At 49.9% G+C, this 26,954-nt stretch overlaps 3 protein-coding genes and 2 non-coding genes across 18 annotated transcripts in view; 4 read left to right on the top strand and 1 right to left on the bottom strand.

Moving 5' to 3' along the window:
- Nucleotides 1-26,954, bottom strand: part of LOC102943236 (zinc finger protein 883) — a 2,438,435-nt gene that overhangs the window by 511,965 nt on the left and 1,899,516 nt on the right. The window contains exons 1-3 of one of the 11 annotated variants that reach the window (XM_037887254.2): nt 22,220-22,340; nt 18,980-19,093; nt 16,962-18,569 (exon numbers count right to left, since the gene is read on the bottom strand). The exons of 8 other annotated variants lie outside the window; for them this stretch is intronic. In XM_037887254.2, the coding sequence (XP_037743182.2) occupies nt 17,236-18,569; nt 18,980-19,093; nt 22,220-22,253 (1,482 nt within the window). In that variant the 5' untranslated portion in view covers nt 22,254-22,340 and the 3' untranslated portion in view covers nt 16,962-17,235. Of the gene's footprint in view, nt 1-16,961; nt 18,609-18,979; nt 19,094-22,219; nt 22,341-26,954 lie in introns of those variants that run through there. 2 more of the 11 variants (XM_043537243.1, XM_043537238.1) reach the window with 2 other exon arrangements.
- Nucleotides 1-26,954, top strand: part of LOC114020163 (zinc finger protein 501) — a 1,907,800-nt gene that overhangs the window by 15,329 nt on the left and 1,865,517 nt on the right. The gene's annotated exons all lie outside the window — the stretch shown is intronic.
- Nucleotides 1-26,954, top strand: part of LOC119564595 (zinc finger protein 883) — a 1,467,279-nt gene that overhangs the window by 423,009 nt on the left and 1,017,316 nt on the right. The window lies entirely within an intron of this gene.
- TRNAA-CGC lies at nt 4,560-4,631 on the top strand. Its single transcript has one exon. It is a non-coding gene; the product is annotated as a tRNA-Ala (tRNA).
- On the top strand, nt 6,846-6,917 carry TRNAE-CUC. The gene has a single exon. It is a non-coding gene; the product is annotated as a tRNA-Glu (tRNA).

Genomic DNA, 26,954 nt, shown 5'->3' with positions numbered 1-26,954 from the left:
TGTCCCTGAGCTCTCAGCCAAAATGCCCCAGATGGGCAAACACGCTGGGCTCCTGAAGCCTCTGCCACCCACCTAGTGCCCTATGGCTCATCCCTAACCCTCGATGCTGCTCCTTTCTCGAGAATGTGAAAGGAGCGGAGGCGGTGCAGGAGCCTTCTGGGGACGCAGATCTGAGGCTTTGGGAGGGACAGATGGTCTCAGACGTCAGAGCGCTGTAAACCATGCAGCCACCCCCTAACTCAGGGGCCTGCTCCAGCCCTGAGTCTGGGCTCCTGGGATCCCTCCCACAGAGCAGGGAGCCCACAGATTACAGCCTGAAAATAGACATGGGAAACTAACGCCTGCTCTCCCTGACAGGGGCTCCCCTAGACCAAATGGCACCCCAGGCAAGACGCTTCTTCGCTGCCCCCCCCCCATCTTAGAGGTGCCACAAGTCCTCCTGTTCTTTTTACGTTATGATCAGGTCAGAGCAGATGTACGCAGTGATCTAGTCCGCCTGTAAAATCTATGAAGCAACACCAAGTACGATGTTAAATTAATCCTCAGAAATGGCTGATCTCCATCCAGATCCCAGCAAAGGGTTCCCAAGGAAGGGGGCTGTTCAGGAAGGAAAGAAGAAAGATGTCTGATCTGCGCTTTGGACAGAAAGGAGGGGAAGGAAATGGCCACACAATGGCAGCAGAACCTAAGCAATGAAAGACAACAGGCTTCTTCTGTCCACATTGATTCTGAACAATGAAGGAAACGGACTCCCACATCACGAAAAGTCAAAAAGCCATTTCTTTCTGTGGCAGGGAACACGAGGAGAAGAGAATTCCAGGAATTGCTGCCCAGTTACTTTAGAATTCTTTTATATTATAAAGAAAATTGTAACAAAATTAGTCTGAACTTGAGCTGCCTGTTATTAAAAGCTGGTTCCCCAATTCAGTTCCAACTGCTCTGCTAGGAACACCCCCAGGTGCCTGCTCACCCCAGGAAACCCCCACTCGGCACTGCCCTTAGCTCCAGGCTGCTGTCCCGGGGCGGGGCAGGGACTGATTGTTTTCTGCTGAGGAGGGAGGCAGAATAGGCCTCCGGTGTTGTGCTCCGAGCATCTGCCCAGCCCAGGCTGTCCCAGCAGTCTGGGAGCTGACCTTGTTCGTGAAGACAGAGGCAAAAAAAGCATTGAGTACATTAGCTTTTTCCACATCCTCTGTCACTAGGTTGCCTCCCTCATTCAGTAAGGGGCCCACACTTTCCTTGGCTTTCTTCTTGTTGCCAACATACCTGAAGAAACCCTTCTTGTTACTCTTAACATCTCTTGCTACCTGCAACTCCAGGTGTGATTTGGCCTTCCTGATTTCACTCCTGCATGCCCGAGCAATATTTTTATACTCATCCCTGGTCATTTGTCCAATCTTCCGCTTCTTGTAAGCTTCTTTTTTGTATTGAAGATCAGCAAGGATTTCACTGTTAAGCCACAGTAATGTCCCGAGCTCCCCAAGTCCCATTGACAGCTGAGCTCTTCCTGCCCATTGAGCCCAGCAGAGACAGTGGGTGGGGGGTGAGTTTGTACCCAAATAACTGACAGAGCCAAGCAAAGAGCAAAGAAATGTTTGCTTCAGTCACTAGGTCTCTGTCTCTATGGCTCACTCTCTCTCCCCTTCTCTGATAACGAGCAACGGTAAGAGAAGAAGAGGTTCAAACATGTGCTAGGTGGTGGCTAGGTTAGGATGACAAATTGAAAACCATCACAGAGCCCTCTACTGTGACACTGACACGACCCCATTCTGACCTTTGATTGACACTTCTCTAATAACTAAAAAAAAAGAAGAACAGGAGGACTTGTGGCACCTTAGAGACTAACAAATTTATTTGAGCGTAAGCTTTCGTGAGCTACAGAATGCATCCGATGAAGTGAGCTGTAGCTCACGAAAGCTTACGCTCAAATAAATTGGTTAGTCTCTAAGGTGCCACATGTCCTCCTTTCCTTTTTGCAGATACAGACTAACACGGCTGCTACTCTGAAACCTGTCGTCATTAATAACTGTTTCCCTGACATACGTTGCTAAGATTATTTCAATAGCTCCTACACGGATACCTGCTGCCCCTTCTGGCTGGTTCATTGCGCTGTTTGGAACCTGCACCTAAAATTACACCCTGCCTGGGAGCAAGATTCAAAACTGGCCAAGGAAACCCCATTGGGTTTCAAGTGCCGCACAAGCAGGGAGGCAAAGGGACAGTACAGGGTCGCAGAGCTTCTCCTTTGTCCCAGGGAGAAGGGTCTAGGGGGCTAGAGTAGGGGGGCTAATAGTCATGACTCCTGGGTTCCATTCCTGGCTGTGGGAGGAAAGGGGTGTCGAGTGGATTAGAGTGTGGGGGGCCTAGGAGTCAAAGAGAAAACACCTCCCTTTTTAGCTTCAATGCACATTGAACAAGAACATGGCTTCTCATGTCTTAGGTTCTGATGCCATCGTGTGGCCGTTTCATTTGGCTTCTTCTTGTGAAAAGGTTTGGGTGCCTTGCACAGACACCTTATTTCCTGGGGAGAGACGGAGAAGTGGAAGCTGCATTGATTTCATCCTCCGAAAAATAGATTCAAATAATCCCCAGACAGCTCAGGCCCACCCGTCCCCCCTGGGTGCTGCCAGTGAAGCTCAGTTCTGGGCCTGGTGTGCAGTAAATGTAGGGGAGACGCTGCCTGCCTGGACTTTTCAGGACAAAAAGTCAGACACGACGCCATGCCTGGTGCAGGAGATGCAGATGTGTTGCTTGATTGTTTTTCTCATTTTAAATGTACTTGATCATTTTGATGGCAAAAATATTTGTAAAAGACCATGAAAAAGGGAAGAAACTGTGAAAATACCCAAGGGAGAGAGGGGGTTTCTGAAAGCCGGGGTAGAGATGGAGATTTTCATGAAACGGGGACAGGCCAAAGAAGGGAGCAAAGGGGGAGGTTTTTTGTGCAGTTTCATTTTAACCTCCCTCACCTCCTGGAGTCCCTAATGCCCCACCTTACCCGCAACATGTGACCTACAGCCTCCCCACTGGCAAAGCCAGCTGTGACTCCTGAGACAGCCCCACTGGTCTGGCCCTCCTCCCCCCTGCAAAAACTGCAGACCCCCCAGTGCTCCTTAACCTAGCTGGATCCTCTGGCAACCAGATGTCTCTGCAGAACCGCCGTGGTTACTCTCCTGGGTGTCTGTTCAGGGACAGCTACCGACTTCTCCTGAGAATGCAGCTGAGAAATGGCTCGCCCCTCTCTACATTCTCTCCTGTGGGCTCTGAGAAGCAGGATGGGGCGTGTATGATAAAGTCCAGGCAACATTCCCCTTTCATCCCAGCCCTGGGACATCACCAGTTGCCGCCTATCCCCTGACACAGTGAGGGATGTTTCCCACTGTCCAGGAGACAGCAGCCTTGGACCAAAGGCAACTTCAGGCTTCTTCTCTCCCCCTCCTTGGAATCAAGTTCATGTTTTTTCCAAGAGTTAAAGCAGCAAAAACCCCCAGGGTCTGGATTAATGTCACAAGTTTGCAATCTCTCCCTGGAAGACAACTTCTTAATGAGTGGAGTTAAATGAGATGAGTGGAGTTAAATCAGTTCTCAGCCTGAGTCCTTGGCTCTTAATCCTGAGGATATTGTCCCCCCGTGGGGCCATTTCCTGCCTCTCTTTCACACAGAAGGACAATTTTCTTTGCACAGACGCAGGAAGATCAAGCTCTTTCTCTGTCCCTTGTGCAAAGCAGGGTGTCAAATTCCAAGGAACCCTCCTCGTCTGGGATGGAAACAATGGAGAAGCAGGGGGCCCTGGGCACCTCCAGCCCTGGCCGGGAGATGTTCCCTCCCCGCTTTCTTTATGCTGCTGTTGTTATTTCATGGAAAGTCTGGGATGGGGGAAAAGCTGAGTTCACTCCCGGTGGAGGGAAAAAAGGACCCTGAGAATCTCAGGGCCTCAGGGAAAACCCACCCCCTGCTACCGGGATCAGTGAGGTGCTGGGGATTTGAGCAGGAAAGGGGCTGTGTGAATTGTCCAGGTGGGGAATGAATAACCATCGACACCTAGATCCACCTCACTAACCACCGACACAGGCTAATCACGCTGCAGAGAGAAGGGAAACTGGGAGCGATTCTTTGCTGTCAGCCATGGAAACAGTGACCCGAGTGCACTGCAGTGAATGTGCTGGGGAAAGCTGGACTTTACAGGCAGGTGGAAATAGCAGATCCGAGAAACGCCTGGAGCCCCCCCCCTCCACTTCTTCCACCAGGGCGAGGTGTTGAGCGACTCACAGCGCCCCCCAGCGCCGTTCCCTTTCAGCAGGGGCTGGCAGCTCCAGCCAGTCAATGCCGGGGAGAGGGCCGAGTGTATCTCTGCACCCTGAGTCCAGGGCAGGCCCTCTCTCTGCCCCACCTAGAGAAACTGGCCCTGCTGCAAAGTGACCCCTAAGAACCAGCAACCTCCAGGACAGAGGGTTTGGCCCTGAGAGCAGGGAATGTGTCCCCCATGCTGCCGTTAGGCCCCTGGAGGCTCTGGAAACAGGAGGGCTCTGAGTGTAACCCACCCCAAACAGCCCCCATCTGGGGATGTAGCTCAGTGGTAGAGCGCATGCTTCGCATGTATGAGGCCCTGGGTTCGATCCCCAGCATCTCCAAGTTCTCTTTTCACCCTGCTGCTTTGCTCAGGCCCAGCAGTCTCCCTGCAGGAGTTTCAGTCCTGCTCAGTGAGGGGCAGGTGCCCATTGCATGGAAGGTCTGTGGGGGTTTCTGCTCCTAAGTCCCTTGGTACTTTTTAAAAGAAAAGGAGGACTTGTGGCACCTTAGAGACTAACCAATTTATTTGAGCATAAGCTTTCGTGAGCCACAGCTCACTTCATCGGATGCATACTGTGGAAAGTGTAGAAAATCTTTTATACACACAAAGCATGAAAAAATACCTCCCCCCACCCCACTCTCCTGCTGCCAATAGCTTATCTAAAGTGACCACTCTCCTTACAATGTGTATGATAATCAAGGTGGGCTATTTCCAGCACAAATCCAGGGTTTAAAAAGAACGTCTGGGGAGGCGGGAGGGAGTTAGGAAAAAACAAGGGGAAATAGGTTACCTTGCATAATGACTTAGCCACTCCCAGTCTCTGTTCAAGCCTAAGTTAATTGTATCCAATTTGCAAATGAATTCCAATTCAGCAGTCTCTCGCTGGAGTCTGGATTTGAAGTTTTTTTGTTGTAATATCGCAACTTTCATGTCTGTAATCACGTGACCAGAGAGATTGAAGTGTTCGCCGACTGGTTTATGAATGTTATAATTCTTGATGTTTGATTTGTGTCCATTTATTCTTTTACATAGAGACTGTCCAGTTTGACCAATGTACATGGCAGAGGGGCATTGCTGGCATATGATGGCATATATCACATTGGTGGATGTACAGGTGAAGGAGCCTCTGATAGTGTGGCTGATGTGATTAGGCCCTGTGATGGTGTCCCCTGAATAGATATGTGGGCACAGTTGGCAACGGGCTTTGTTGCAAGGATAGGTTCCTGGGTTAGTGGTTCTGTTGTGTGGTGTGTGGTTGCTGGTGAGTATTTGCTTCAGGTTGGGGGGCTGTCTGTAGGCAAGGACTGGCCTGTCTCCCAAGATTTGTGAGAGTGTTGGGTCATCCTTCAGGATAGGTTGTAGATCCTTGATGATGCGTTGGAAAGGTTTTAGTTGGGGGCTGAAGGTGACGGCTAGTGGCGTTCTGTTATTTTCTTTGTTGGGCCTGTCCTGTAGTAGGTGACTTCTGGGAACTCTTCTGGCTCTATCAATCTGTTTCTTCACTTCTGCAGGTGGGTATTGTAGTTGTAAGAAGGCTTGATAGAGATCTTGTAGGTGTCTGTCTCTGTCTGAGGGGTTGGAGCAAATGCGGTTGTATCTCAGAGCTTGGCTGTAGACAATGGATCGTGTGGTGTGGTCAGGGTGAAAGCTGGAGGCATGTAGGTAGGAATAGTGGTCAGTAGGTTTCCGGTATAGGGTGGTGTTTATGTGACCATCGTTTATTAGCACTGTAGTGTCCAGGAAGTGGACCTCTTGTGTGAACTGGATCTTTTGTGATCAATTGTTTAAGTCAATATTGTCTCAGATGTTCTGGGGAGAGAATTCCACAGTAAGTGATTTTGCATTTTTGCAGGACATCAGACCCCCTGGGGAGAAGCTCCTCAAAGAAAATGTGGCCCCAGGAGTGTCAGAGAAGGGAATCACTGTTTGCCTTACAAGGTGGGTGAGGGAAAGCTGCAGGGACTTAGATTCCTCCAGAGTCTGATGAAACCATTGGTGGGGAAAGTCCGGGGAAGCGGAGGAGGAGAAGGAGAGGTAAAAAGGGCTTGCAGCTCCTGTGCAATCCCCATGCTCCCAGCAGAAGGGTCCAGGGGGTTCAGCACTTTGGCTGCTTGTTGAGGACACAGAATTCAGAAGATGGCAAAGCTCAGAGCCCCGTTACATGGAGTCAGATGCAATCAGGTCACAATGAGGGGGAGCAAACTCCCTCCCTTGCTCTCTATGCCAAAGTTCCTATCAGCTCAATGTCCTTCCCAGAAGAAGGCCCAGGTGGGCTGCTGAGAGGGTTGCAATGGGGTCAATGAAGGCAGAGGAGGATTGTTCCTCCTGGGTTTTCTCTCTGTTGCTCTGTGATCCTAGTGGAGGAAGCTGACGCATCATTTGAGTTTGTTTCAGTGGCTTGGGTTGGGCTCAGGTTGTGACTCTGAGCACAGGGGTTCCTGCCCGCTCTGCTCTTAGCCGCTCAGGGAATGGACAAAGGAACAGGTTCAGAAATTGGACAGAAAATAGCCTAAGGAAGCACAGCACAGCTGAGAAGAACAACAGCCCCATCCTCTCCCTGGTGGTCTAGTGGTTAGGATTTGGCGCTCTCACCGCCACGGCCTGGGTTCAATTCCCAGTCAGGGAAAAGTGACTTTACTTCAAAACACCTTTAATTTATTCTTTACTTGCAATTTTAACAAATTGACGGTTTTTCCCTGACTCCCCCATCTTCTACGTGATGTTGGCAAGGGCTTTGGAGACGATATCAAAATCAAAGCTTCCCACTGACTAGGAGCACAATGTGGACATGTTTCCACTGTGCACCTCGATGTCCACAAATAGGTGCAAATTCTTGTTCCCCCTTGCTAGCTAGCCTAACCAATGTTATAACAACAGTAATAGACACTCAGGTTGACCCAAGATGTCAGTTTTCTTGCTGAAACAAAACCAAAAAATCATTTTGGGTCAACCAAATTATTTCACCAAATAAAATATTGACGCAAAAAACTTTCATCCCGCTCTGTATACCAGTCTTTGGAAGTAACCATCTCGGCAAAACTGACCATTAGCCTCTTCCATTCCTGAGGTCTACCTGCTGTCGTGTTCTAAGCATAGACGATGGGCCTTTCACCTGTTGGCCACTGGTTACTACCTTGCTCAGGTAGCTACTGATGAAAGGCAATGTGGTTTAGTGGCCGACCTACTTCTATCCCTCTGCCCAACTAGGGGTGTTTGTTTCACACTGCTTGTAAAAATGCAATCAATGCATTTTGTTGATACCTAAATCTGGGATCAAGATGAAACATTGTGATTGTAAGTCAATGAGAAAATCTCTGCTGAGTTCGACAGAAGGAAGGTTTTCTCATCAGGTTCTAGCACACGATAAAAGTTCTGAAGGTTCTTAGAGCTTCCAGACACATGGGCCAGAATTTTCAGAAGGTCTCACCCCCACCCCTAGAGCCAGATTTTCAGGTGAACTCAGCTCCCATTTGGGCAATAAACATTTTGGCCTGATTTTCAGAAAGGCTCAACACACTGAGGGCTGAGCTATTTTGAAAACAAAAGGTGGTAGAAGTTGTAGGTGCTGGTTGCTTGGCAGTCTGGCCCACCATGCAGGAGTTTGAGGTTCAACATTACTTTCTCAGAATGGTAGCAACCATCTTCTATTCCCTTAAAAAGGGAGCAGGGAGACGACATATAAAAATCGGTTGTGCTTTAGAAAGTCTCTAGAAGTTGAAAGAGATATGCCATCTCCGCCTCCCTGGAAAGTTCACAACAAGTTAAAGAAAACTAAGATTGATAAGTGGCTTGACTAACAGTGACAGGCTGGCCGAGTGGTCTAACGTGTCAAACTGAAGCCTGTGTCTTTCCGTCATTTGTGTTCTGGGCTCCATATGGAGGTGGGCGTTCAAATCCCCTTCCTGACACAATCATTGCCTTCTACCTGAGAAATAGCCTCATTTCAACCTCTCCTGTAACATTACAACACCAACTGCTTCGCATTTCTATGATAGAAGTTGGAGGGAATTCAAAAATGGTGCATTCAGGGCACCTAGTTGAGGTCACGGGTGGTCTAGTTCTAAGCTAAGGTTGTTCAGTCCTGTCTGGGAGGGTAAGCTCTGGAGAACACGGATCATCTGGAGATTTCTGAGGGGAAGCAGGAACATCTGATCCAGCCGGCGGAGGACAGCCATCTAGGATCCTAAGGAGATATTTTGGCATCTAGGGACTGAGAAGTAAATCTCAGAACAGAAAGCTGAGGTGGTGCTGATGACTATTTCCTGCGGCTAAGGCTAAATGGAAGTGTGTACATTTAGGAACAAGGAATGTCAGCCACGTATACAGCAACAGCGGGATCTCAGCTAGGAGTCGAAAGGTCATTTTACCTCTGTATTTGTTGTGCCCACTTCATCCAGTTCTGAGGTCCCCAGTTCAAGAAGGAGGATGAAACATTTGAGAGGAGAAAGAAGAGCCATGAGAAGGATGAAAGGCTTAAAAACCCCGCCTTGCTGTGATAGTCACAAAGAGCTCAGAAAAGGTTTAGGGGATGACGATCTCACTCCCTAAGTACCTACATGGGGAACAATACTTACTAACAGGCTCCTCAATCTAACAGACAAATGTATAATGTGAGCCAATGGCTGGAAGTGACGCTAGACACATTCAGATTGGAAAGAAGGCGTGCTTTCTGACAGGGAAGGCAATTAACCATTGAAAATCTTACCCAGAGTCCTGGTGGATTCTCCATTAATGGAAATGTTCAAATCAAAAGTGGATCTATTTTTTTGAAATGGATCTGTTCTAGTTGAAAAGGAATTCTTCGGGGGCAGGTTTCGGGCCCGTGCTAGACAGGAGGTCACACTGGGTGTTTACGAAGACCCCTTGTGGTTTTAAAATATGGGAAACAAACCCTTAAATGACAAACGCTTTATTCTGTGAACCAAAAAGAACTGCTTCCCCTGGCTCTTTTTCTCATTTTGTAAAGAAGGGCTTGGAATGTCAACTCTCAGTGAAGCTTTGCCTTTAAACTGAATTAGGTGAATTTTCCAGCTCTTGATCCTCTGAGTCCAAGGAAGAATCCCTGAAAAGCAGGTGAGGTTTCAGTTCAGAATTTCATAGGTTAATTTGATGCCATCCAAGAGTGAACACTTAGGTAGGGAACAAGTGAGAATTTGTTGATTGAGAAAAATTCCTGGTGAAAATAGGCAAAGCTCTGGATCTTTTTAAACATTCCAGTGAATTTACACATGAAGATACAAACAGAGAGAGAAACACAGAGAGAGAAAGAGAAAATCACACACTGCACAGGCCCGTGCAGGCATTAACAAAAATCAGACCCACACACAAACCCACACAGCACACAGAGAATCATAGAATCATAGAATCACAGATTCAGAGCAGGCTGCACATCGGGGACAGGAGGACGGTGAAGAAATTTGGCATTATGTGACTTCCAGAAGAAAAAAGGGGAACGTCCATGTCCCAGCAACGCCGGTACAGGTAAGTAACCGTTTTCATGTTCTCTCCACAGGTACTAATGCGGAGAGTGGACCAGATGATACATCTGAGGGAAGGGAGCAGAAGGAGACTGCGCCAATTGGAAGGCATGAGATGCACTGTCCTAGGGTTGGGGGTTCCACGACCACCGCTCCCAAGAGAAGGAGGCGGGTGGTGGTGGTCGGGGACTCTCTCCTCAGGGGCACTGAGTCATCTATCTGCCATCCCAACCGGGAAAACCGAGAAGTCTGCTGCTTGCCAGGAGCTAAGATTCACGATGTGACAGAGAGACTGCTGAGACTCATCCAGCCCTCGGATCGCTACGCCTTCCTGCTTCTCCACGTGGGCACCAATGATACTGCCAAGAATGACCTTGAGCGGATCACTGCGGACTACGAGGCCCTGGGAAGAAGGATAAAGGAGTTTGAGGTGCAAGTGGTCTTCTCGTCCATCCTCCCCGTGGAAGGAGAAGGCCGGGGTAGGGATCGTCGAATCGTGGAAGTCAACGAATGCCTACGCAGGTGGTGTCAGAGAGAAGGCTTTGGATTCTTTGACCATGGGATAGTGTTCCAAGAAGGAGGAGTGCTAGGCAGAGACGGGCTCCACCTAACAAAGAGAGGGAAGAGCATCTTCGCAAGCAGGCTGGCTAACCTAGTGAGGAGGGCTTTAAACTAGGTTCACCAGGGGAAGGAGACCAAAGCCCTGAGGTAAGTGGGGAAGTGGGATACCGGGAGGAAGCACGAGCAGGAGTGCATGAGAGAGGAGGGCTCCTGCCTCATACTGAAAAAGAGGGGCAATCAGTGGCTTATCTCAAGTGCCTATACATAAATGCACGAAGCCTGGGAAACAAGCAGGGAGAACTGGAAGTCCTGGCAAAGTCAAGGAATTAGGATGTGATTGGAATAACAGAGACTTGGTGGGATAACTCACATGACTGGAGTACTGTCATGGATGGATATAAACTGTTCAGGAAGGACAGGGAGGCCAGAAAAGGTGGGGGAGTTGCACTGTATGTAAGGGAGCAGTATGACTGCTCAGAGCTCCGATACGAAACTGCAGAAAAACCTGAGAGTCTCTGGATTAAGTTTAGAAGCGTGAGCAACAAGGGTGATGTCGTGGTGGGAGTCTGCTATAGACCTCCGGACCAGGGGGATGAGGTGGACGAGGCTTTCTTCTGGCAACTCGCAGAAGCTACTAGATCGCACGCCCTGGTTCCCATGGGCGACTTCAATCATCCTGATATCTGCTGGGAGAGCAATACAGCGGTGCACAGACAATCCAGGAAGTTTTTGGAAACGGTAGGGGACAATTTCCTGATGCAAGTGCTGGAGGAACCAACTAGGGGCGGAGCTCTTCTTGACCTGCTGCTCACAAACCAGGAAGAATTAGTAGGGGAAGCAAAAGTGGATGGGAACCTGGGAGGCAGTGACCATGAGATGGTCGAGTTCAGGATCCTGACACAAGGAGGAAAGGAAAGCAGCAGAATACGGACTCTGGACTTCAGAAAAGCAGACTTTGACTCCCTCAGGGAAGTGATGGCCAGGATCCCGTGGGAGAATAACATGAGGGGGAAAGGAGTCCAAGAGAGCTGGCTGTATTTTACAGAATCCTTATTGTGGTTACAGGGACAAACCATCCCGACGTGTAGAAAGAATAGTAAATATGGCAGGCGACCAGCTTGGCTTAGCAGTGAAATCCTTGCTGATCTTAAATACAAAAAAGAGGCTTACAAGAGGTGGAAAATTGGACAAATGACCAGGGATGAGTATAAAAATATTGCTCGGGCATGTAGGAATGAAATCAAAAAGGCTAAATCACACCTGGAGTTGTAGCTAGCAAGAGATGTTAAGAGTAACAAGAAGGGTTTCTTCAGGTATGCTGGCAACAAGAAGAAAGTGAAGGAAAGTGTGGGCCCCTTCCTGAATGAGGGAGGCAACCTAGTGACAGAGGAGGTGGAAAAAGCTAATGTACTCAATGCTTTTTTTGCCTCTGTCTTCACGAGGTCAGCTCCCAGACTACTGCACTGGGCAGCACAGCATGGGGAGTAGGTGGCCAGCCCTCTGTGGAGAAAGAAGTGGTTAGGGACTATTTAGAAAAGCTGGATGAGCACAAATCCATGGGGCCGGATGCGTTGCATCTGAGAGTGCTAAAGGAACTGGCGGCTGTGATTGCAGAGCCATTGGCCATTAGCTTTGAAAACTCATGGCGATCGGAGGAAGTCCTGGACGACTGGAAACAGGCTAATGTACTGCCAATCTTTAAAAAAGGGAAGGAGGAGGATCCTGGGAACTACAGGCCAGTCAGCCTCACCTCAGTCCCCGGAAAAATCATGGAGCAGGTCCTCAAGAATCAATTCTGAAGCACTTAGAGGAGAGGAAAGTGATCAGGAACAGTCAGCATGGATTCATCAAGGGAAAGTCATGCCTGACTAATCTAATTGCCTTTTATGATGAGATTACTGGTTCTGTGTATGAAGGGAAAGCAGTAGACGTGGTATTCCTTGACTTTAGCAAAGCTTTTGACACTGTCTCCCACCGTATTCTTGTCAGCAAGTTAAAGAAGTATGAGCTGGATGGATGCACTACAAGGTGGGTAGAAAGTTGGCTAGATTGTCGGGCTCAACGGGTAGTGATCAATGGCTCCATTTCTAGTTGGCAGCCGGTATCAAGTGGAGTGCCCCAAGGGTCGGTCCTGGGGCCGGTTTTGTTCAATATCGTCATAAATGATCTGGAGGATGGTGTGGATTGCACCCTCAGCAAGTTTGCGGATGACACTAAACTGGGAGGAGAGGTAGATACGCTGGAGGGTAGGGATAGGATACAGAAGGACCTAGACAAATTGGAGGATTGGGCCAAAAGAAATCTGATGAGGTTCAAGAAGGACAAGTGCAGAGTCCTGCACTTAGGACGGAAGAATCCCATGCACCGCTACAGACTAGGGACCGAATGGCTCGGCAGCAGTTCTGCAGAAAAGGACCTAGTGTTGACAGTGGAGAAGAACTTGGATATGAGTCAACAGTGTGCCCTTGTTGCCAAGAAGGCCAATGGCATTTTGGGGTGTATAAGTAGGGGCATTGCCAGCAGATCGAGGGACGTGATCGTTCCCCTCTATTTGACATGGGTGAGGCCTCATCTGGAGTACTGTGTCCAGTTTTGGGCCCCACACTACAAGAAGGATGTGAAGAAATTGGAGAGAGTCCAGCGAAGGGCAACAAAAATGATTAGGGGTCTGGAACACATGACTTATGAGGAGAGGCTGAGGGAACTGGGATTGTTTAGTCTACGGAAGAGAAGAATGAGGGGGGATTTGATAGCTGCTTTTAACTACCTGAAAGGTGGATCCAAAGAGGATGGATCTAGACTATTCTCAGTGATAGCAGATGACAGGACAAGGAGTAATGGTCAAGTTGCAGTGGGGGAGATTTAGGTTGGATATTAGGAAAAACTTTTTCACTAGGAGGGTGGTGAAACACTGGAATGCGTTACCTAGGGAGGTGGTGGAATCTCCTTCCTTAGAAGTTTTTAAGGTCAGGCTTGACAAAGCCCTGGCTGGGATGATTTGGTTGGGGATTGGTCCTCCTCTTTGCAGGGGGTTGGACTAGATACCTCCTGAGGTCCCTTCCAACCCTGATATCCTAGGATTCTATGATCATTTGGCCAACAACATGCAGCAAAGCACCCAACTAAGTTGCATGAATGCTCTATAAGCCACTCCTCAATTATAGAGAGACACCAGCATATCTCCCCACCTCTCAGCCTTGCACCTCAGAAATGTACCATCTTACACGGCTCACGGCCTTCTCTTGAAAACTGTAAGCTCATTAATTAGTTCGCCACTTCATCAAAAATAAAGGGGACACGCACCAGCCTTTGTCATGTGAGCAACTTTCCCAAGCACTTTGGACAAACTCAGGAGTAAGTATAAAATATTAAAATAAGTTTATTAACTACAGAAAGTTAGATTTTAACTCAGTATAGTGTTGGTCACAGAGGTGAAAAGTGGTTACATAACAAATGGAAACAGACTCTCAGTCTGAACTCTAATTTGAATATACTAAGCAAGAATTGGATGAAACAGCTTTTCTCACTCCCTGGTTGCTCCAGGCAATGTTGAGTTCTTAATACACAGACTGAATTCCCTCTCAGCCTGGGACCAATCTCCGCAGTTCAAATTCTGAGTGTTCCAGACAATCTTCCAGGTGTTGAGATTGGGGACGAGACAGGCCACGTGGGGGTGTCTTTGACTCTCATTTATATTTTTTCTCCAGGGGCTAGGTAGATTCTTGCTGTGATGCTGGGGTTAGTTAGCCCCCAATATGGAGCAGCCGTTTGCCTCCTGCACCTTGTGGTAGGAATGCCACAGCTCCTTCACTTTGGCCCCTTTCTATCATGCATCAGGAAATCTGTGTGTGCACCTCGGGAGTTACACCGCAGAAAGCTGCTTTCCTGTGCAGAAACTTGCCCGTGTAGACAAGGCCGTAGAGGCCTTACAGAACACAAGAACCCAAGACTGGTCATAGACTGGGTCAGACCAATGGTCCATCAAGCCCAGTGTGCTACCTGAGAGTGACCAGTGCTAGATGCATTGGAGGGAATGAACAGAACAGGCTTGTTGACCTGCAAGGTGAGGGTCTTTCACCTTTATATTTAACTTCATTGTTGTCGATTCCTACTTATCCTATATCTTACCACCCCTCCCCTGAGGTCTCTGGGCAAATCAGGTGTGAACACTCCTTTGACACAGACGTCTCCCAATCCAGCTGAATTGAGGCAGAATTTGGGCCAATGTCAGTTTGGAAAAGGCCTGCTTCACCCAGCAGGTTTCTCAAAGTATCCGTTGCTGTGAACCGCATGTCGTGTGGATGTGCGAACCCCAAAGATAGCAAACATGAAAGAAACACAAAGCCGGTTCTGAGGTTTCCAGAGCCAGGCCTGAGGGTTAGAGAGCTGTGCTCAAAAGGAGAAGGGGCCTCAGCAGCTATAAAAATAACTGGTTGCAAAAACAAAACAAAAATTACATGAAAAAAAACAACCAAACAACAACAACCCAGAAAAGCTCCCATCACACGCCCATCACCATTGTACATCTTGACATCTCCTGCCTAAGCTGACATCTTTGCTTTGCGAACCAGAGCCCTGGGGAACTCTCTGGCTGTTCCCCTCTCACTGGGGAAAAGGTTCCACATCTTGTCTCAAGTAATTTTCCTCCTAACAGAAGATTTATTTTAAAATTTATCCAAATAAATTCCATTTGAAATAGAAATCATTCCAGTCTATACTGGGTCTCTATTCTCGTACATGCTATTTCTCTCACATGTTCCCCCACTCTCATTCCTTTGGAGTCAGGTTTTAATTGCAGGATTAGCCACCATTTGCTATTTTGTAGGAGGGGGCTAGAAGAAAACCTGAATTATACTGTAACACTGAAAGTGATCACAGAATCAGCCTCTTACGTTACATTAATAAACTTCACGTGTAATTTTGTTGTTGCTGGTAACAATTTTTTCAAAGATTACAAACTCTAAACCTTTAGGGCAGTTTTCTCTTAATTCCCATTTTCACCCAGTGAGCTCTGTGTGAAGTCACATTCTACCATAACCTAGGAGCCTTCCATTTCTGAGAGTTCATTTCTCCCTGGGTCTTCTCCCAGAAGTGTGGGTGGAAGGGGTCTCACACTATGTGGGAAGGCTGCATCATGAGAAAAACCACCTGTGCTCTACTTTCACACTTTCTAATCTTTCAGAGTAGCAGGAGGCGGAGAAGTGAGACAAAAGCATTAGACTCAAGAGCAAAACTAAGAGACCAAACTACAGACTCTGGACTCAGCATTCATGTATCCTGCAGTCTGAACTTGGAATCTTTTACATTCCCTCATTGGCTACCATCATTTAACCAACACGGAAGTGCTTCTTGTCCAGCAAGGCAGCCAGTTTGGGACCCATAGGCATGGGATGGCTCTGAAGGAATCAGCTGTTTCTCTCTGGATCCAAACTTTGGATCCAAATGGTAAAAGACAGTTGTTCCCAGTTTCATCACGGCATCCTTTAGAAGTGTGAGCAATGCCACTTCAATAGGGAGCAGCTTTCTAAAAACAGTTTACCTCGGCCACAGGTCACCAGAGCGTCCATCTCTGGGGTGAAAATCAACCACTCGTACCTGTCATTTCTACCTAAGTTCTTGTCAAATCTTTGACCTGAGTTGTAGCAATTTTACACTTCTCTGGCGTAGAATTCTTCACCAACCACACAACATACCAGGAGCGATAGTGAGGTATAACTCCCCCAAATATGCCCTTTTGTTTCTTTAATCTGGTGGCACAGATTTAAATAAGGGACTAAATTCAGGTGCAGCTTAGAAACCCTGTAAGACACCAAATGTCAGGTATCTACTCGAAATAGGTGTCTTTCTGCAGCTCCATCACATTCCTTATGGATTTCATTTCCTACACATTTACAGCATCTCCCAGGAGTGAGTTGAACAGAAATGTCACTTCCATTTTTTCCATCTCTACCTAGGAAGGGATTGCATTTCCCAAATAATAGGCAACATGCACCTGATTAGGAAGGGGAGATCTTCAGGAGCAACCTCCTTCAGGGCATGGGCCACAACTGCTTTGGGAGGCAAATGAATGGGTGTTTTGCTTAGTTCCAAATCATTTACTAGGGAATCCTCTTCCCAGCCCCATCGGGAAATATTGACCTTACCAATTGAACAACAGGGGGATTGGGATGGCGACGGAGAATCCCTGTGATTTACCCGATGTTCTTCTGTTGTTATAGAGGGGAAATGACATTTTTCCCTAGCCCTTCCCTGTTTCTGCTCTTTGCTATACTTCAATATATTTTAAGGGAGGAAAACGGTAGTAAAAATATCTGCCTTCAGGAAAACCTGAAGCAACTAGCGCTCTGATGAACTGTGACAACTAGGAATGAAACAATATGTTCCTGGTGGGGGAACTTGATGCCTCACACTTGCTTTGAAATGGAGGGACATTATAACCGTGATGCTCAGGGTTTGTTTAGACTAGGAAAAGTGATGGCGTTTAGGTCAGGTCAAGGGGAAAGCTAATGCCAACCACTGCACCTCGGCTGCATCTGCACAACAACTGTAGTTGTGGTTTTACACCAAGATCACTGACTTGAGCAGCCAACGCCATGTGCAGTCCTAGTGGATGTACGGCATGGCTAGTTTTCCTCAGTGTAGCTTGTTGGGAACAAACCTCTCTCCCCCACCCGGAGCTGATGAACATTCCTGGCTGGAGGGACACACGCTCCTTCGACTCAAAAGGAAAGGAGTTGATAGAAAAGATCACAGGACTGACCCCAAAGAAGGGGGAGCTGCAAAAGGCAGGAGCAGGCAACTCATCTGGGGGAGCTGAGTAACCACGGTGAGGATGGGACACAGATCACTAAGTGGGAATTAGCAAATGTGATTTAAAAAGAAAAAAAAAACCACCTTTGGCCAGCCCTAGTCAAGGCATTTGTTACAGATCACTCCCATGTGGATTTTCTGATGTCTAATAAGGGTTGAGTTCTGATTGAAGCTTTTCCCACACTCAGAGCATGTGTAGGGCCTCTCTCCTGTGTGGATTCGCTGATGTGTCATAAGGGCTGAGCTTTGATTGAAGTGTTTCCCACACTCACAGCATCCATAAGGTTTCTCACCCGTATGGATTCTCCGATGTATGATAAGGTATGAGCTCCGATTGAAGCGTTTCCCACACTCAGAGCATCCATAAGGTTTCTCACCCGTGTGGATTCTTCTATGTGTGCTCAGTACAGAGCTCTGATTAAAGCTTTTCCCGCACTCACAGCACACGTAGGGGGTCTCTCCTGTGTGCGTTCTCTGATGTGTGATTAGGGTAGAGCTCTGATTAAAGCTTTTCCCGCACTCAGAGCATATGTAGGGTCTCTCACCGGTGTGGATTCTCTGATGTGTGCTAAGGGCTGAGCTATAACGGAAGCGTTCCCCACACTCAGAGCATGTGTAGGGTGCGTCTCCCGTGTGGATTCGCTGATGTGTGATCAGGTTTGAGCTCCGATTGAAGCTTTTCCCACACTCAGAGCACGTGTAGGGCCTCTCTTCTGTGTGGATTCGCTGATGTGTGATGAGGGCTGAGCTATCAATGAACCATTTCCCACACTCAGGGCATCCATAAGGTTTCTCACCCTTGTGGATTCGCTGATGCGCAGTAAGGGCTGAGCTATAACTGAAGCTTTTCCCACACTCAGAGCATGTGTAGGGCCTCTCTTCTGTGTGGATTCGCTGATGTGAGAGGAGGGATGAACTGTCAATGAAGTGTTTCCCACATTCAGGGCATCCATAAGGTTTCTCACCCGTGTGGATTTTCCGATGTGGAATAAGGTGTGAGCTCTGCTTGAAGTGTTTCCCACACTCAGGGCAGCCATAAGGTTTCTCATCTATGTGGATTCTCTTATGTGCAATGAGGTGTGAGCTCCGCTTGAAGCATTTCCCACACACACTGCACGCGTAAGGTTTCTCACACGTGTGGATTCTCTGATGTGTGAGAAGGTCAGAGCTCCCTTTGAAGCTTTTCCCACACTCGAGGCATGTGTAGCGTGTTCCTTCCAAGTTCATTCTCTCACGTGTAATAAGGTCTGACTGGCTACTGAAGTTTTCCTCTGGCCTCTGCTGACTCTCACAGGCTTTTGTTTTTTCTGGGCGTGCACAGCTCCCAGAATCATTCCCTTTGGACCTTCCTGAGAACATCCCATGTGCTTCTACTCGCTCAGCATCTTCCTGCTGGGGTTCCTCCTCGTTTTCACTCACCATCCCAACATCTGATGGGAGACAGAGAGAATCCAGACGTAAGTCTCTGCCTGTGCCAGAGAGAAAGGAAATCTCAGAGAGAAGAATGGAAAAAGGGATGAAGAAACCAAATTGTGTACAGGACAGATCAAACCTATCAGGAGCTGATTTTCCCTTAAACCTTCCCCAGAGGAGAGAAAGGAAGGGATCAGTTCTGGGTCCGTATCTCAGAAGAAATCTCAGGGGACAGCGAGATTGGGGAGGGACCTGCTGCCAGTTGTCAGGCAGGATAGGTGGGAAGCCATGAGTGACCTCTGCCTAATGATTCCCCATCTGCAGGGAACACTCCTGAACTTGGAAAGCTCACAAGGTCTTTGTAGGGCATCCCAAATGTTTCCTGTATTCATGGAGAGTTTTGAGGTTGGTTTAACCAATGCCTCACCTGTGCAGGCAGCTCTCGGGAGCACTTTTTTCTCAGAGCCATGAAGGTCTGGGACCCACGGCTCCGCCCCTCGTTCCAGCTGCGAGATCACATCAGATTTGGAAACTGGAAACCCTGCTCAAAGCAAAGAAACCCAGGGAGGTCAGTGGAATTTGTGGGATACTTGTCTCAAAGAATATTCCATGCTTTTAAGCCCAGCTCGTTTTTAAGTAGTAACGTCCCGAGGCCGGCTTTCTTGGCTCAAAGTGCCAGGAGATGATTATTATAAATCATATTCATTACCTTAGTGCCTAAGGGCCAACTAACAGTGGGTCCTCATTTTGCTAGGCACAGTACAAACCGAGAAGAGTTGATGGCCCGTGCCCTGAAGAAGTTTCAATCTAAATAGACAAGGCAGACACAGAATGGGGGAAGGGGGAGAACCCACCAGCAGAGTGAACTCGGTGAAGGCAGAGCGACAGATCTGATCAACACAGGCCTATATCTTGAGTCTATCGGATTTAATGTTACAACGAGGGCCAGTGTTTTCTGGAAATTGTCGCTAGGACTGCATTTTTTCCCGAAATTACTCTTCGTTTCTGGAATCACCGTTAATAACTGGAATTGCTGATCAGAGGGGGGATGGGGCATGCAGGGTCACAACCCCCCAGATTTCTCCCTGGAGACACCCGACTCCTCCCCAGGGCACAGGCTGGCTGCGGTTGAGACTTGCTGCCAATTTCTTCCCTCCTCATACAAGTCTGGGACCAGCAGTGGGACGCCAGGCTCCCTCATCATGCTGCAGAGCGGACGGCACTCACAGCTGCTCGCGGCCGTGTCCACAGCACCTCTCCCCTGCTCTTCTCCCCTGCACACAGCTGGTTCATGCCCCGTCTCTCCAGCGCACAGCTGGCTCTAGGCTCTCAATGCCCAGTGTCTGGGCCCCACCTCCCCCACACAGCTGGCTCCTCTCCCCTCCCCCCAAGGCACTTTCAGGCTTTAAAGGATTAGATATTGCTCACATTTCTCAATTACTCTGTTTTCATTGCCTGCAAACTCTTGCCCTAATTATGACTGTTATCTGTATATCTAAGCCAGCCCTTGAAAGCTTGAATTCTTCACAGATTATGATGGCGAGACGTGCCAGATGATACCAGGAAGGGCTGCGGGACGGGTTTCCTGTGCAATCTGGTATCACTACGGGGTGATGAATGCCAGATCTCAAGGCTGGTTATGCAGAACTCCACCTTTTGAAGCTTTACCCAACGCAGAAAGGGGTAGTGACGGATTTCCCCTCATTCAGGAAACTGAAGACGACAGACTTTTGGGGGATAAACAGCTGAGTTTGAGCTGACTGAGGGGGGTCTTTCTGGGCTACAAACTCACAGGACCTGATAGCCACCAAGAGGTAACCCTTTAAGAAAGGTTTTAATACACTTTGGAACCGATCAGGGATTCCTATGAGGACCGCTGAGGGAATGAAGGTAAATATGCATTTGGATGCTCTTCTTGTTTTATGAGAAAGGAAACAGGAAGGGCAGGGATATCACTGAATGCAGGATCTCAGCAGTACTAGATGTCAGGATAGCATCATACTGCAGCCCACTGGAAAACATAATCCCAACTACACATATAAAGTGATGGGCTCTAAATGAGCTGTTTCCACTCAACAGAGGGATCTTGGAGTCACTGTGCACAGTTCTCTGAAAACATCAACTCAGTGTGCCACGGCAGTCAAAAAGCAAAGAGAACGTTGGGAATCATTCTGAAATGGATAGATAATAAGACAGAAAATATCATATCGCCTCTATATAAATCCATGGTCCACCCACATCTTGAATACTGCATGCAGATGTGGTTGCGCCATCTCAAAAAAAGATATCTTGGAATTGGAAAAGGTTCAGAAAAGGGCAACCCAAATGATTACAGGTATGAAACTCTTCTGTATGGGGAAAGATTAAAAAGACTGGGACTTTTCAGCTTGGAAAAGAGGCAAAGGGGGGATATGAGAGAGGTCGATAAAATCAAGACTGCTGTGGAGAAAGTAGATAAGGAAGTGTTAATTACTCCTTCTCATAACACAAGGACTAGGAATCACCCAATGAAATTATTAGGCAGCAGGTTTAAAAGAAACAAAAGGAAGTATTTCTTCACACAACGCACAGTCAACCTGGGGAACTCCTTGCCAGAGGACGTTGTGAAGGCCAAGATTATAATAGGGTTACAAAAAAAAACAACCACCATGAGAAATCTATCGAGTACAGGTCTGTGAATGGTTATTAGCCAGGATGGGCAGGGATGGTGTCCCTAACTTCTGTTTGTCATAAGCTGTGAATGGGTGACAGGAGATGAGTCACTTCATGATTCTCTGTTCTGTTCATTCCCTCTGGGACACCTGGCACTGGTCACTGTCTGAAGACAGGACACTGGGCTAGATGCACCTTTGGTCTGTCCCAGTGTGGTCGTTCTTAAATACTAGGGAACCTAGTGAGTCCAGTGCAATGGGAGGGAGTAGGAAAATCCCTGGGTGTGGAGAACACTGGGAAATTAGAAACTATCATTCAGAAGCAACAGACTCTAAATAGTCTAGAAAAGCAGAATGTGAAAAATAAGAATCGGGGTCATGTGACTTCAGGAATGAGGGACTCAAAAAACCAAGTCTGCAGAGAAGAGAGATTGTGGCTATTGCACACGGGGATGGGGGGAGCAACTCTCCAGGTCTCAAGGATTTTCACCAGCAACCTAGGCCATTTTCCCATGCACGGGTGCAATCCGGAGCAGTGAGGAGTTGCGTCATCTGTAATCCTGGGTGAGATTCAAGGTTTTGCAGCTGGAGCTCCCTTGTCTGGATACCCTCAGCCAGCATTCAAGGACGCCCCGAGTGTCTGTGTGATCAGTAACCCTGGACCAGCAGCCCTGACTCCAGCAGCCTGCTTGTTACACCCCAAGCACATTCTGGTCTGGGTGGAGAAGGCTCAGGGTTTGAGAGAAGGCCAGGGGTAGGAAGCTTCTGTTCGTTATCCTGGACCTAACCCCCCCGTTTTACTTGAGCAAACAGGAGATATTGGACACTGTGCGGTACTGCCCCTGGGCTCTGTCCCCACAGTGTTCTGCAGTAGGGGAGGGTCTCTGGTCGTGTGTGGGTCACTGGCATGCTGGGGTGACGCTGGAACAGGACAGAGCAGAGGTGCCATTGTGGGGTGGCGTGAACCTCATCTCTTCATTTCCCCCTCCAAGAACCGAGGGGACAGGAACCCTTACCCAGCGAGGTCACATTCTCATAGGTCTCCTGCATGACGTCTCTGTACAGGGCTCTTTGAGCGGGGTCCAGCAGAGCCCCCTCTTCCCTGGTGAAATACACAGCCACCTCCTCGAAGGTCACCGGCCCCTGAAAGAGCAAGAGCCCCACACTCAGGACCTGCTGCCCCACTCACAGCCCCACTATTCGTGGGGGAGAGGAGCCAATCAAACGGAAACTCTGGGTGGATCGCAGAGTCCCAGTCCCACCCCGCTCAGAGCACCCAGGAAACACCAGGGTGAGGGGGCGAAGAGAGAGCCCCTCCTCTCTCCCAGCAGATCCATCACACACCTACTAGCCACAGACCGATACAGGAGATGCTGCCCCGAGCAGGGTCTAGGGAGAGATCTCTTGTAGGAAGCCCAACACCCTCCTCCTTGTCAGGAGCTGGATATGAGGCAGGGGAATCTCCCCTAAGCCTGACTGGTGGCTGCCCCCTTCATATTTCAAGGCACCCGCTGCTTAGTTGGCTCAGGCTCCAGCACTAGGAGTCTGGGCCTTTTTCCCAGGCCCATGTAGCTGAGTTATTTTCTGTTCATCAAATTGGAGCATTTCCACCTCCCAACCTCATGGGTCTCTTCCTCGAATCTAGGCCACTTATTAAACGACTCCCAGCAGGTCTGCCACCCCCTGGCCTCCTCCCTTTCTCCACCCTGTGCATTTCCTGCCCCGCTCCAACCTCCAAACCAGACGGTGCAAACCCTCCCCTCTCCGGTGTATTTGCTGTCCCTCTCCCTCCTGCAGGAACAGATCAGAACCCCCCCAGTAATCCCTACCTCAGCTGGCTCCTCTGCGGCCATGTCGCTCCCCTGACCCATGGGAGGACGGGATGAAGCGGAACGAAACGTGAGCGTCGTTCTGCAGCCTGGCCGGGCGAGAAGGGCCGTTGTGGAGGTTTAGGAACGGGCATTAGTTCATTTCACATCACGCTTCCCCCAGGCTCTTTCCCTGCAGAGCGAGATCCTAGATTCTGCCGTGCTGAGAAAATGCTCAATCTCTTTATTACAGCCGAGACCTGGCCCCTCTTGCCAGGCTAGGCCCACAGACACACTTTTACCTCCTTTCTCCCTCCCGCATCCCATAACCAAGTCCCTGAATGCAATCCTAGAAAAAAGCAGAACCAAAGGAGTCCCATGACACTGACCCCACGGCAGCCACACCCCAGCAGAAGGGACATGGAGTCAGGAACTGGGTTTTTCTCTCTCTGATCCTCGTTTTGTCCACAGGAAAGTGATTCTCCCCACAGTGCAGTAATGCATCTGTCTGGGCAGATTAGAGAGCTGGAAATCTCTCTCAAAACTCTTTTATCCCACGGACCCTCTCAGTCTCTCTATCTCCTTCGGTCTCCTTTTCCCTGTGCCCTCTCCATGCCTGTCTGCTAGGAAACTCTCATTCCTGGGTTGTTTGCTCCCCCAGGGATGGATTTGTTCCTGCAAATGGGAGGAGAAATGGGGTGGGGGGCTGTTTGTGTACAGTCATTTTATAGTCCCTCACTGCCTGCCTGGGATTTCCCCATTGCCTGCCGAGGACCCCCACCTGCCCTCCACCAGGATCTGCCAGGCCATTTGCCTGGGACCCCCTCCTCCTCCCAGCAGGACCCCCTGACGCTTTGCAGGAGGACCCCTCACTCTGCGCCGGGGACCGCCCCACCACAGCTCTGGGCACTGGGCATGGCAATGGTCCCAGGAGCCAGCTGGGCAATCCCAGACAGAGCCCCTGGCACAGCACCAGGTACCCTCTAACCCCCTGCCGCACCTCCCCAAGAGACCCCCCACCGCCACTGGTCTGCAGCCAACAGGCCCCCAGTGATACCCACCTCCAGGACCCAGAGCCTTAGGGCTGGGCACATCAGAACTGCCCCCCGAAACCCCAAACCCTCCAGAACCCACCAACCTGACTAGGGTCCCCCCTGCCCAGCCACCCAGAGGCCTCCCCCTACCACAATGCCCCTTCAGCTCCCGCTGCAATCTCCCCACACAGACATGCACCCCCCAGCAACAGTGTTCCCTCGCAGTGTCTGATAAGTGGATAGAAAGTTACCACCACCCCTTGCTGGCCAGTTACACAGGCAGGGGGAGCCGGGGGGACGCTTCTTTAACAGCAGAAGGGAAGTCCATGGAGGGCCAAAATAAGTAAGAAAGTTCCATACTCTGTCACTAGCAAATAATGGCCACCGTGGATCCACCCCACAGGTGGCTACATCTTTGCACTGCGGGAAGCCACCCCTCACGGAGACCCTTTGTCATGGGGTTTGGGATACTTCTGGACCCACGCTGCACTCAGAGGGACCTCCCAATCCCGTGCCGGCTAGAGAAAAGAAAAGGGTCCAGCCAAGTCTCCTGTCACTTGGAGGGGGAAGCCTCTGGCTTTGATGGGTTTTGAATATATGGCTAGTCTCTTTTACCAGCAAACATTTTTAACAGAGAGAAAGGAGGGAACAAATGATTCTCAAAGCAGAGGCAAAGATGATCATTGTTGCCGGGGGGTTAATTTCCCAACCAGGATGGAGAAGGACTCAGGGTAACAGGTTCCCCCCAAGGAAGGGGAAGTTGCTGGGATTTAGAGACATGGGGAACAGCCCCAAACCCGAGAGGATTTTTAATTGACATTTGATAATGACATAGTAAGAGGGAAACCTGAGATTTCAGATCAGTGTTCAGAAATCAAAGAGAAAGGGTGGAAATCTGACGGATTTTGGATCCATTTATGCAAATGATAGAGAGGAAAGTGGAAAATGAGAGGGATTTTATCGCAGGTGTTGATAGGAGGTAAAAGCTGAGTGTATTTCCCACCACTATTTGGTCAATGAATAGAGCGGAAATGGGCAACATTGGCAAACGTTTTAGATCCATATTCAGGAATCTGAGAAAAGGTGTAAATCTGAGAGTTTCTTCGTAATTTATAATTACAGAGACAGGGAAAGCTCTCAGGGGCATATTCAATTAGAAGTAGACAACTAGAATAAAAGTGGGGCAAACTTTTTTATGAATCTTTGAGACGTACAGAGAAAACGTGTCACAAACTACGCAACTGAGAACATGGGATAAACGCCAAGACCGGGGGGGATTTGATGTGGCTATTAAATAGCTAGCTGGAAAAGGGGGACCCTTTGTCATATAAAATCCAGCCTGTCCAATACATAAAAAGAAAGTGATGGTCCCCCCCACTGCCCCCGTTCCCCTGGGCAGCAGGGAGCCCTCTGAGGGGCTGATTGAAGAGGGCGGGGGGGGGGGAGCTGGAGGGCTCCCTGGGGGAGGGGAGGGGGCGGCAGTGGGGGATGGGCAGGCGGGGGCAGTGGGGGATGGGCGGGGGGGGCTGGGGGCAGCGGTGCTGCGGTTGGGGGGCAGCAAGTGGGACTGGGAAGTCGGGATCGGGGGCAGCCCCAGGGGGGACACGGGCCCCTCCCTTCCCCGCCCCGGCAGAGACCCGGCGTCTCCTCCCACCCCCACGCCGGGGGCAGCCAGGTTGGGGGATGGCTCCGGGCTCCAACTTCCCCCCACACCGGGACAAATCGCTGCGGATCAAACGCTGGGGGGGGGGGGGGGAATCCCGCCGCCCCCCCACGGGAGGAGAGTTTCAATGGACATGTGAGGAGGAGGGAGAGACGGGGGGGGATCAGGGGAGACGAGAGAGCGGATCGGGGGGGGAGGGGGGAGTTTACAGCCACGTGGGAGCTACCGAGAGAGAAAAGGGGAGAACTGGGGGCATTTGTGCCGGGGGGGGAAGGGGCACAAACAGGGACAGGATCCAATTAACTCCGCCCCCGCCCCGAGAATTTCCTGGCTGCACAGACAGTTCAACCCCCCCCCGGAACTCCGGCTTCTCCTCCCCACCCCCCAAGGGACCCCCCCGCCGGGCCCCAGTCTCTGCCCCCCCCAATCCCAGCCGTGCCGGGGGCAGAGAGTCACTTTCCTGCCCCCCCCAGCGCTCCCCCCCCTGCGGGGTCTCCCACTCACCGGGGCGGGGGCGGGCAGAGCCCGGGGCTGGTCCCAGCTGGAGAAAGCCCCCCCCGGCCGGGCACGGGGGGGTCAATGACGGGCTGCCGGAGGGTTGTGTGAGCCAGTCGCTTTGGGAGCTGCACTGCCCGGGGTAAGCGCCACCCCTCCTGCACCCTAACCCTCTCCCCCAGTGCAGAGCCCACACCCTGCACCCACATTTCCTCCCATAGCCCACACCCTTCAGCCCCTCCCACACCCCAGTCCTCTGCCCCAGCCCAGAACCTGCACCCCACACCCAAACTGCCTCCCATAGCTTTGCTTCTCTTCCTTTCACCCAGAACCGTCCTTCTTCTCCTGGGCTGCAAGTAGCCATCCCTGGGAAGCCAAGTGGCAGGCACAGGATTCTACCTCCCAGCAGCCAACTCCACCTCCCCAGGCTTTGGCAGAACGAACGGTGGAGGTCTACTAACCCCACTTCGCCGCACTGAGGTGCTTAGCTTCTGCCCTGCCTTCCTCAGCGGGACTTTCCTCTTTTGCCCCATCCCTGCCTCACTTCCTCCTTTGGCAAGTCCAGCAAAGAGGCCATCAGGAAGAGCCGGCCTCCATAGGCCAACCTCCAAGGGGAGAGGAGGCCAAGCCACGAGGCTCCACAAGGTGACTGGCCTAGATCCTCTAGCTTTCCCCTGCTGATGCCAAAGGGCTTTCTCAGCTCATTTCACCACCCTCTGTCCTTGAGGGGTTGGGGTTGTCCCAAGGATAG

The sequence above is a fragment of the Chelonia mydas genome, chromosome 28 (genome assembly GCF_015237465.2).
Source record: "Chelonia mydas isolate rCheMyd1 chromosome 28, rCheMyd1.pri.v2, whole genome shotgun sequence".
Classification (NCBI taxonomy): domain Eukaryota; kingdom Metazoa; phylum Chordata; order Testudines; family Cheloniidae; genus Chelonia; species Chelonia mydas.
The sequence above is the reverse complement of the archived record's forward strand: the minus strand, read 5'-3'. Positions and strand labels throughout refer to the sequence as shown.